The sequence below is a fragment of the Tarenaya hassleriana genome, unplaced genomic scaffold (assembly GCF_000463585.1).
Source record: "Tarenaya hassleriana unplaced genomic scaffold, ASM46358v1 Cleome121, whole genome shotgun sequence".
In the NCBI taxonomy this organism is placed as follows: Eukaryota; Viridiplantae; Streptophyta; class Magnoliopsida; order Brassicales; family Cleomaceae; genus Tarenaya; species Tarenaya hassleriana.
Window position 1 is genome coordinate 104,708 of NW_010962504.1, and position 12,279 is coordinate 116,986.

General features: G+C 34.7%; 1 protein-coding gene across 3 annotated transcripts; it reads left to right on the forward strand.

Annotated features, from left to right (window-relative positions):
* Window positions 1-7,718: 7,718 nt before the first annotated feature.
* On the forward strand, window positions 7,719-10,518 carry LOC104807063 (uncharacterized mitochondrial protein AtMg00810-like). Of its 3 annotated transcripts, none has more exons than XM_019201786.1 (2): window positions 7,719-7,834; window positions 7,911-10,518. In XM_019201786.1, the coding sequence occupies exon 2, from the start codon at window positions 9,078-9,080 to the stop codon at window positions 10,170-10,172; it is 1,095 nt and encodes a 364-aa protein (XP_019057331.1). In that variant the 5' UTR covers window positions 7,719-7,834; window positions 7,911-9,077; the 3' UTR covers window positions 10,173-10,518. The 3 variants fall into 2 exon arrangements, with proteins under 3 accessions (XP_019057331.1, XP_010530477.1, XP_019057332.1); XM_019201787.1 differs by having other exon boundaries at window positions 7,937-10,518.
* Window positions 10,519-12,279: the final 1,761 nt, after the last annotated feature.

Here is a 12,279-nt window from a genome sequence, read left to right on the forward strand (position 1 = left end):
AAATATCTGCATATACAGCTAGTATTTCCATTCTGTTGTTTTAGGTCAAAGTTGGATCACGTCTGTATATATATTTGTAAAACCAACTGATGAAGGCAGCAGCGTTTTCTGCAAATTCTCTTGCTCATTTGATATTTATCACTTTTCTCCCCTTAAAAGAACGAAGCTACCTATTTTATCAACTTTTGATGTGTTGTGTTTTTTTTTCCTTTCACAAATGGAATATTTCTTTAGTCCCTTAAAAGACAATGTGTTGTGTTCCAATATTTTCCTGAACAAATTTTTAGATTTAAAATATTTATATTTATTCAGTTTTTATATTGAATTAGTTTCAATAGATTCTTTTCTCCCCTTAAAAGAACGAAGCTACCTATTTTATCAACTTTTGATGTGTTGTGTTTTTTTTTCCTTTCACAAATGGAATATTTCTTTAGTCCCTTAAAAGACAATGTGTTGTGTTCCAATATTTTCCTGAACAAATTTTTAGATTTAAAATATTTATATTTATTCAGTTTTTATATTGAATTAGTTTCAATAGATTTTTATTATAAATTTATTGAAAAATATTTTCTACTCAATTCATTGAACCACAATATCCAATATATATATATATATGAAGTGAAACTTTGTGATATCCTGAACTATGATAAAGATTGAGAGTGATCATCGGGATGACTCTCCAAGGATCACTAGACCAAAATGATATAGAAATGAATCGAACACATTGTAATGAGAGAGATGCGAGGATTGTGTATATATAAGATTATACAGTTTAAAATAATTTAAAAGAATTAATTGAGGTACTAATAACAACAAGGTGCACTTATCTTTTCGGTCGATTATTGCGAGAAGACTCCAAAGTTAAATATGCTGACATTGGAGCAATATAAGGATGAGTGACCTATTGAGAATTATCTTGATATGCATGCGATTGAGGACAAAACACGTTGAAAGGTCTCGTGTTGATGTGTGAGAATAGTTTCGACGTTGCGTAGCAATTGCGAGGCATTACAAATGTTATCAGAGTTAGTACTCCCATTACAGTGTGGTTCGAAGACGAATTAGGTGAAAGTTGGAGGATCTTTGATATCCCGAACTATGATGAGGGTTGAGAGTGATCGCATGGGGCGGCTTCCCGAGTACCAATAGGTAAGAGGGATATTAGAATGAATCGAACGCATTGTAATAAGAGAGATGCAAGGGCTGTATAGGAATGAGATGTCTATACGGTTTAAAATCATTTAAAAGAATTAATTAAGTTATTCATAGTAATAAAGTGTACTTACATTTTCGATTGACGAGAATTCCAAATTTAATCGCGTTGATTCTAGAGCAATATAAAAATGGGTGATTTATTGGAAAATATTTCGATATGCGTACGATTTGTATTGATATGTAAAGACAGTTTCAACGCTACTTAGCCATAACAGCGTGTTACAAACTTGAGTGAAAAACCCCCTCAAATAATTCTTATGTGTTATGATTAACGGTTAATAAACATTGTCTAAAAACTTGTTGGCTACCATTGAAAATAAAGATATAAATAATAACAACGAGAGTCAAAGATCGTGGTTAAAAGTTTGAGTAGCAATTGTGGAAATAATTATTATGCAAAAATATTAGTAATGATATTTCACAATGAAGTTCATAATTCATAATTTCATCGTCTATGTATAAAAAATAATCATCGTTTTTTTTGTCAAAAACAAACAATAGCTCTTTCGTCTAGTTTTATTAAGTGACAATATTAATGGCTTAGTTTTGTTATGATTCATTTCGACTTTTATTAAAAAAAAATATTATATTTAAAATATTGTATACAATATATATTTTTATTTTAGTTTTCTAATTCATTCAAATTTTTTTAATTTAATTTAAATAAACTATATTCAATCAGTTTTTAAAAGAAAATTCAATTGGAAAGGTAATCTATATATGATTTGATTCAACATTTGTATTCAATCCAAATATAAATCCTACCAACAATCATAAAACACCAAAGGTTAATGGTTGGTTCGGAGGCCTCTGGTCAATCATATATTCCAATCTATTTTTCAACTTCCTGTGAATAACCACAAATTATTAATAAATATAATTTGTCACGTTGACAGTGACGTGTGCCTGCGATATTGCAATGTTTTCTAAAACCAATATCGGTGATATTTTTGACTAAGTCATCATATCAAATTCATTGCCCACAAGACACCCATCCATTCAATGTTTTAACACTTGCATTTATTACCCATATATATATATATATATATATATATATATGTGTGTGTGTTTGATGTCTTAAATTTTGTATTGTCCAATTTGAAGTGAACACTTGTTACTTTGACCATTACAGTAAATTTTAAAATGATATTTTGAAAAGAGCTCCAAATAACTTATAATACTTGTTTTTTTAGAAAAGTATAAAAGGGCTATATTAGAAATATTAGGAAGTAATAATACAATTAGAGGTGTTAGAAAATATCTAAAATTTCCATATACCCAAATATAAGATAAATTAATTATAGAATAGTAGAAACGGTCATCTTAAAATGTATAAGGGTGAAATATTCAAATGTAGTAAAGGAAGATGCAATAAAATTTCAAAATACAAAATAATTACAATTTTAGAAGATTCTAAAATTATTAAAGAAATAATAGTTAGGATCAATTTTTTAAATTTTATTAGAGAATATTTATTAGAATAAAAATATAGCTTTCAAATTTTAAAAACATAAAAATTTGGATAATATTTGAAATTATTTATATTTTGTTCATATCTATTTAAGTAAAATATCAAACGGGCCAAAATAAAAAAGTAAAAATATCAATTTAATAGACAAATACTTTAAAATAAGGCAATAAATGTAACAGCACCATGCCTCAATCTTATGATATTTCCATGATAAATTTTAGACCCAGTCCCGACAGGATTATATTATATATATTTCAATTAAATTTTTTGTTACACTAGGTGGTGGAAATCTCAATATTACTAATAAATTAACCAATAATTGTAAAGAATACTTTCGTATATTATATGAATACAATAATTTTCCACTCAAATATGTGCCGATAAGATGAGAGAGATATATACGTGTAATGGAAGAAATATCGGATTAAGATGTTAATTACGACAATTTGCATGATTGATTGTATAATTTATATGTTAATAGAATATATATATGTATGTATGTACATACATATATGATAATGACATTTTCATTGTGATTTTGGAGGATTTGGTACGTTGCATTACTGTCATTTTCTCAATCTTCTAAAGTTTTCTCATTGATGGAGGAAAGCATAGCATAATACTGCTATATTTATTCTAATTAATTTTATTTTAATTGAGATAAATTACTAAAGCTCATATTATAGAACACTGTAGAAGCTTCTAGATTAATTGCGAGCCATCAACGAGATCATCTTAATGGCAAAACTCGAACTTATATATTTTTTTAATACACAAATTCCAAAATTTCTACACACAATCAATGCGATCTTTATCATTTTCATCCTTAAATTTGATACTTTGAAATATATTTCACATCTTCCCATGAATTTCGCATAGAGTTCATGGGAAGAGTGCAAATATAATATAAAATTTTAAAAATAATAACGGATTATTTGTTTTGGTCAATCATTATACCCGTGAATATATATACTAAACATTTTTATTTTTCCTCTTTTTTATTCTCTTTTATTTTTCCTATATTTTTCTCATATCCCAAATAATAATTCATCTTATTTTTAATATAAAATAATTTCACTACATAATTTCTTGATTTGAATTTTGTTCAATATCTTTCTATAAAATAACTGGATAATCCACATTTTTTCATGAACCATTGAAGGTTTTCCACGTTTTAAAGTAAAAACTTAAATAATTTTATTTTTAACAAATATGCATATACCACCTGGACGATTTTTAACAAACATGCATATAACATCCCAAATAATAATTCTCTTATTTTTAATATAAAATAATTTCACTACATAATTTCTTGATTTGAGTTTTTGTTCAATATCTATATATAACACAATTGAATAATCCACATTTTTTTCATGAACCATTGAAGGATTTTCCTCGTTTTAAAATAAAAACTTAAATAATTTTAGTTTTAACAAATATGCATATAACACCCGGACGAAACAAGAAAAAGCCAAACCTAAAAATTAGGAATGGATATCCAATCTCGAATTAAAAATTCAATATATTAAGTAATTTCATGAAAATTTTATGTAATTTATACACAATAATTATCACTTTACAGCCTTAAAGGCAAACTTTTATCTCTTGGAAGAGAATGCAATTAATTAAGTAATAGATTAAAAACTAATTAGGGAGTGATCAATTGGACTTTGGCCCTTGTTAATTTTCGTTTTGTAATTTTCTAAGAGTGCTAAATTCCTCATCTTTTATGAACATTTCTCGTGTACGATTGATTGGTCACACACACATGTATATATGTATATGTATCTATATATATATATATATATAAATGCACCTAAAAGTAGATAACTAAAAGACAAAAGTCTTTGTTTGCTTTGACTTTGCATACAAAGTACAAACTCTTAAAGCTCAACATTTTCAAACTTCTATTTAACTTGTGATTGTTCTCTTCTAACTCCTCTCTTGAAATTGAGAACTAAATTAAAAGCACGATTATAAAATGTAAATAATCTATTGGTAAAAGTTATAAAGAAGTGATTTATTGTCATGTTCAATAATTTATAATATGAAGTATTAATAACTATAGGTACTTATAATAAAATCTCATTCACCAATCATATTTACGTAATGGTGGCATACTAATTGTTATGTGAAAACCAAAAGGAATAGTCAAATGTCAAAAGGAAAATGCAAAGATGAACTCTTTCTCAACGTCCGTGTGTGTGTGAATATATATATATGTGTATATATATATAATGTTGAACATGTTAGTTGATAACTCCGGTCTGGGACCGACTTCTTCTTTCTTTCTTTTTCGCACATGTCTCGATTTGAATGGCTTTTGCCGTGATCTGTTTTCCGCTCCTTACTCGTTTCGAATCCTGATAACATAATTTGAGGAATTATACGCTTTATCAATTAAGTTTCATTGATCAAACGTAATTAATTTCGGTTTATATATATCTTATCTTTTTACCACAATTCAGAGTATTACAATATTCTCATCTCATTGCATAAAAAAGCCAATAATATTTGTCATGAAGTTATGGTGGCATTTTGCTTTGAGGAGGGCATTATTAAAATGATTGATTATATAATTGGGTTATAGCAAAAATTTAAGAAGAATAGGTACATTTATAGGCAGTCATATCAAGGGGAATAATGTTTGGCAACCTACTAAACAATTCAAGAACTTGATTAATTAATTAGTCTCATAAGTTATAAAAAGTTAAAAAAAAAATAGACCTATAATTGTTCAAAATTTTCACTTTTGATTCGAAAAATCTTGACTTTGGGGTTTAGAGTTGTTCTGCCAACCTTAACAACCATGTTCAATTTCATTATCATTCTAAAAAGCGTATTAGATTATTTAATTATGTTGGGTTTTGGATACTTTCTTTATAAAAAGTATGTGAGTAAGAATAATTTAAACAAAACTGGGAAAAAAAACTTGAAACCATGGATTGAAACTAGTAAGTTCCTCATTTACATATGACAATAAATAGTTTAAACTAGAATATTAGGGATATTAAACATCACAAGCAGACATGGCATGAAATGGAGACATGTGTGACATGAGGACGTGCATGGCATGGGTTTGTATAGGAAATCAATCAAGCTACATCCATGATTATAAAGATTACATTCTGGTCCATACGCAACATATATGCTTATTTCCTTTCTTATTCTTAATTGCCTCTTATTTCCTTTTCTTCTCATTTGAGCCGTTTGTATATTTCCTTCTTTGTATTTACACGTTTTGTGTACATATTTACAACATTCTGATGTGTGTTTTAATAACAAGAAATAAAATAATATATACCCTCCTTAAATCACATTTCCAAGTTGAATATTTTTAATTAAAGATAAACTTGAAAACTTTACTAAAATTACCACCTAAGAAACCACAACCGATTGTCACCGCCGAGGAAAAAGCAAAATGGCATAAGATGAACAACTTGCCTTGGTTCTTTTGCAAGGTTCCCTCGATCAAAATGTGCTCCAATCTTTTATTGGCATGGAGTCGGCGAAAGCTTTATGGGATGCACTCAAAGAAGTTTACGGTAACTTATCAAATATAAACCGTATTTATGAAATTAAGAAAAAATTGTCCAACTTGCAGCAACAAGGTCAGCCATTTAATCAAATCCAAGGCGTCTACACGGCTCTCTGGTCCGAACTTGAGGAGATTCGACCAGCTTCTGTAGATCTTAAAGTTGCGATTGAACAGGCGGAAGAAGACAAGGTCTTCGACCTCCTTCTTACTCTTGATGCGTCATTCAATGACCTAGTCTATCATATCCTCCGTCAGTCCAAACTTCCATCTTTTATCGAGATATGTATGATGATCAAACGTGAGGAGGGTGGAAGGAATTTATTTGCAGGACCACTTGAGATGGCACATTATTCCAAGAAGGCTCTGCCTCTTCTCCCGTCTCCAAAGGAGAAATGTCCGATGTGCGGCCACTGCAAGAAGGCTAGACACACAAAAGATCGGTGTTGGATCCTTAATCCACACCTCAAGCCATCTCGATATCGCGAGAATCCCCCGACCAAAGGTGTCGCGATGAACGCAGACAACACTATCTCCTTTACACAAGAGGAATTTAAGCAATTTGTCCTCTCCATGAAGGACAAAGATAGCGGTAATTTTTCTGCTCTTTCTACTCCACATATTGTAATTGATTCCAGAGCAATCACTCACATGTTTAATGATAAGACCTTATTCTATGCATTTGAACAAACATGTGGTATGGTAACGGTTGCTAACGGTAAGTTTGTGCCTATTAAAGGCCACGGTATGGTTCGTTTATTTGGTAAGGATTTCTCGGCTTTATATGTTCCCGACTTTAGTATAAATTTGCTATCTATCTCTAAACTCGTTCATGACACTTCTTGTCGTGTTACTTTTGATTCTAATGGCGTCCTCTTTCAGGATATTAAGTCCGACGTCACGCTTGGCAAGGGGATCAAGCATGGCAACCTATACTATCTCGAAGATTTTCATAGTTCCGTTCATTCTATTTTTCATGTTTTGCACTCTTTATGGCATGCTAGGTTAGAGATCCGCATAATAAAGTACTCTGATTACTTGTTCCAAACACCAAGGATGTTATGGACCATAATTTTTGTGAAGCTTGTGTGCTTGGTAAACATTGTAGATCGGTATTTCCTATTTCAAAGACAATTTATGATAATGCATTTGATTTGGTTCATTCCGATGTGTGGACATCACCTTGTTTTTCATGAGATCATTATAAATATTTCGTCACGTTTATAGATGAAAAAACGAAATACACATGGCTATATTTTTTGAAGCACAAGAGCGACATGTTTGATACGTTCAAAGTGTTCCATGCTTTTATTACTAATCAAATTGTCAGAAACATCAAGTGTCTTCGCACGGATAATGACGGTGAGTACACGAGTCATGCGTTTCGGTCCTTCCTCAACCACCACGGCATTGTTCATCAATGCTCCTGCCCGAACACACCACAACAAAATGGTGTTGCCGAGCAGAAAAACCGACATCTAATGGAGGTTGCTAGAACTCTACTCTATCATCGTCATGTGCCCAAAATCTATTGGAGTGATGCGGTTAAGATGACGTGTTATCTACTCAACCGACTCCCCATTCAAATTCTTCGTCATCAATCGCCTTTTGAGGTATTCTATTCTCGTAATGACTCTCTTGATCATCTCCGCGTTTTTGGTTGCGTTTGATTTGTTCATGTTGATGAAGGACAACGAAACAAACTCCAACCGAAGAGCATCCGATGTATCTTCTTGGGCTATCCACCGGACCAAAAAGGATACACGTGTTATCACCCCGACTCCAAGAGAATATACACTTCAAGGGATGTCAAGTTCGAAGAAACTCTTGGCTACTTTGATGCCAAAAACTGGAAGGACCTGGACAATCTCGTACTGCAAGGAACATACTTCAACCCTTATCCCAACCAACTCTTATCAACGTCTTGGGGGTCAACAAAGTTCGCCTGTTCCGTGTGCTTCACGTCTCGACTTCCACGACGTTCCGTCTCCGTCACCATCGTCATCACCGCAAGCTCCGATTAATGACCACCCGATAAATGGTGATTCCCCACAGGTTTCTCTTGACCTTGATATATTCCCTCCTGTTTCTTGGTCTTCTAACCCTGCAGGAATCCCTTCGTCGTCGGACGTGCATGACCCAACCTCTTTTCTTCCCGATGGAGATCTGAACACTCAAAGTCAAAGGAAACAACTAACACTTCCCACGTTAGCTATGGATCAGCAACACCAAAGTCAAAGTCAAAGTCAAAGGGACCATTTGTCCCCTGTGTTTGAAGTTGTTGATGCCAGCATAAACCCCAGTGACCAATCATCTCCACCTCCATTACGCCGAGGGTCCCTGATCGCAAACCAACTGGAAAATTTTGGCCTATGCCAAAAGTCATCTCGCCAATGTGGTTCATCCGATTAACTCCTTTGCTTCTTTATCCGATTTTCCATCTCATGCACAATCCTTCTTGAGTCTTATAACACAGGAAATTGAGCCCAAAATTACGAGCAAGCCAAACTGTCCCCGATGTGAGTTCAAGCCATGCAAGAGGAGATTGCAGCTCTCGAACGCAATAATACTTGGCAGCTCATCGCTCTCCCTCCCGACAAGAAAGCCATCGGCTCGAAATGGGTTTACAAAATAAAATATCAAAGCAACGGTGAGGTGGAGTAGTACAAAGCACGTTTGGTTGCAAAGGGTTTCACCCAAACTTACGGGGAAGATTACACTGACACATTTGCTCCCATTGCTAAAATTCCCTCTTTTCGTGTTATCCTTTCACTTGCGGCTAATCTTTGTTGGTCATTATAGCAGCTTGATGTCAAGAATGTTTTTCTTCAAGGTGATCTTGAAGAGGAGATCTATATGAAACCACCACCGGGGTACACTAACGACGATCGCGTTTGTCGGCTCATCAAAGCCATTTACGGGTTGAAACAATCTCCCCGTGCGTCGTATCAAAAATTACATGATGCGTTGCTCACCACCGGGTTCTTCCATAGCCATTCCGATCATTCTTTGTTCATTCGTTCAACCAACACGGGTATCGTTCTTTTAGTATACAATATAATTCTTACGGGTAGTGATACGAGTGGTATTGAGGATATAAAACTTTATTTAAAAACAGTTTTTGATATTAAAGATCTTGGCCCGCTACAATATTTTCTTGGGATAGAAGTAACTCGGGACACAAATGATATTTTTCTTTCACAACGCAAATATATTCTTGACCTTCTTACCGAGACAGGAAAACTTGGAACTAAACTCGTTCGAACACCGCTTGAGGAGCATTTCAAAGATCAACGCGAGGGGGAATGTCTTGAGCATGCAGAGCAGTATCGTCGCGTTGTCGGTAAGCTCATCTACCTCACAATTACACGACCTCACTTAAGTTTCATTGTGCATCAGGTTAGCCAATGGATACATGCACCAACCACATCTCACTGGCAAATAGTGGATCGAATATTGAAGTATTTGAAAGGGACACCGAACAAAGGTCTATGGATGAGGAACAACAATCATACGGAGATCATTGGATATTGCGATGCGGATTGGGCAGGCGATATGATGGATCTAAAGTCTACGACCGGATATTGCACATTCATCGGAGGCAATCTTGTTACGTGGAAAAGCAAAAAACAAACCATGGTAGCAAGGTCGAGTGCGGAAGCCGAATACCGAGCCAGGGCAAACACCACAAGCGAGATCATATGGTTAAAGCAACTCTTGAAGGACTTTGGAATCGACTCAACGCAACCGGTTCCACTCCATTGTGATAACCAAGCAGCTCTACATGTTGCAGCTAACTCCATATTTCATGAGAGGATGAAGCACATTGAAGTCGACTGCCACTTTATTTATAGAGAAAATCACAAACGGGACAATATCTCCGATGTACACACGAAGTCAAGACCAACTTGCCGACATCTTCACCAAGGCGACAAGCTCGTTTGTTCTTAACAAAATTCTCTTCAAGATTGGTCTTACCGAATATCGCCGACCAATCTTGAGGGGGAATATTGGAGAATATCAAACTGAGTCACCAAAAAGCCGAGATGATCCATCGACAGAGAGACGAAGTCAAGATGAAGAACATGTTTTCTTCAGCAACACTCAACTGGACAAAACCGAAAGCAAACAGAAGGTTTGCTGAAAGATCCCATCCATCAGAAAAATATTTTCAAGATTAATTCTGCGGCATGATTGAATCTCTGTATATGGTAAACTACCTTTGATTGTATTATATTAATATTCCCTAATGTACTTTCCTTTTCTTTTTGTTTGGAAATGTCTATAATATGTAAACAATCACTTGTGAATAATATCAAGAGAAGTGAAATATCTTTTCCAGAATTTTCTACCGAACACAGTTCTTGTTCTTCTCCTTCTATGACTTCTCTTCTCTGATTTAGTTTTCTGATAAATTCTTTAAGGAGCACGTTTTAATGATTAAGAAGTGAAAGTCTACCATTTTACCATGAGCATGCACACAAAAAATTCTGTAGGTCAGAACTGTTGTAAAGACATAAAATGACAGAAAACACAATGGTAGTTTCATAATTTTGGCAAATTATTGATTTTGATTTGTAATTTAATCAATTACGCACCCAGACACTAATCCCGAATGAGTATTATCTTGTTTCTATAGCACTCGATCAAAATTATAACGTCCACAGATGTTACAGACGTTAAAACTGTTATCATCGATCAACACGAGACCTTTAAGTATCCTTATACACTTCATGGGAGTATTTTCCAAGAGAAAACCTATTTTAATACTACTTCAAAGTGAACACACTTAATTTTGGACTTCTCTTTAAATAGATACTTCATATTAGTATCATTACAAAAAACAGGTCAATTCCAACAGAAATTTTCAATGAATTTCTCCATTAAGAATATTCCACTGCAATTTCAACGGACTGATCGTCAAAAAATTTACAATTCTGATGCTCCGTAAATTTCATATCTAAAATCTAACTGTAGAAACCCGTATGAGCCAAAAATTGCTCGAGGAACCTCGAACTAGACTTAGATCAAACCAGAACCGAGTTATGGCCCGAACGAAGCAAAGAAGAGGAGAAATAAGCGTGGACTGATCTGGACCACCAACACAGTCAGGGTGGAATGCCATTCACGAGAAAACGAGAAACGGAGAAAAACGGAACAGACCGGACAGTCTGACCCGACGGACCGAACGATCCGGAATTTCTATGGGCAGACCGAATGGTCTGAACAGCAAACCGAACGGTTTGACGGGGCAACATCCAGTTTCACGCGCTGCCTCTCCCCTGCAGAGTCACCACCACAATTTCTCGTTCCTCTGGTGTGTGACACCTCCCGCTTAGCTCAGTCACCATCCACTTTTCCTTGCACGAACTCCACTCCTCTTTTCTCCCACACTTTTCTCACTCTCATAAACCACTCTTACACTCATTTTAGAACAAGAAACCCAAAATCGAAGCTTATTTCATGTAGAAAACGACTGGAAAACCAATGAATTGACTCTAGAAAACCTCAGAAACCAACTCTAAAGCTCAAAAACAACATAGGTGAGTGTTTTTGGATTAAATCCAAAAATCCTATTCAAATTGAAAATGGAGATTTGTGTGTTTTTGAGTGCGATTCATGCGTGTTCGACCTTGGATTAATGTTCTGATGTGCTATGGAATGTTTTGAGCTATTGGTTGCGTGATTTAGTGCAAGAATTCGAACTGCAACTTCCAAGGCACCCCCGGTCTGGACAGTGCAGCTCAGGTTCGGGTTGGACTAGGGTTCGTAAAATTTTGCGATGGCCAGACGAAGAAGACGTCAGCCAGATCGACCGGTCCGACTCTCCAGACCGAGCGGTCTGAGATGGTTCGACCTGGGGTCCGAACGAAAACTCGAACTAGACAAAAACCCGAGGCAAACCAATCAGTTTATTCTTCCAGACCAAACGATCTGACCCTATCTGAGGGCAGATCGATCAGACTGGTTGACCGGATCAGACGGATGACCCCGATTTATCTTTTTTGAACTACGGTTCGGTCCCGATCGGGAACGAGACGGTCCAAATCTCTGCTGA

Bases quoted from the DNA above. Each gene is read 5' to 3' on its own strand.
- LOC104807063 (XM_019201786.1), top strand. From the start codon at position 9,078: ATGAAACCACCACCGGGGTACACTAACGACGATCGCGTTTGTCGGCTC.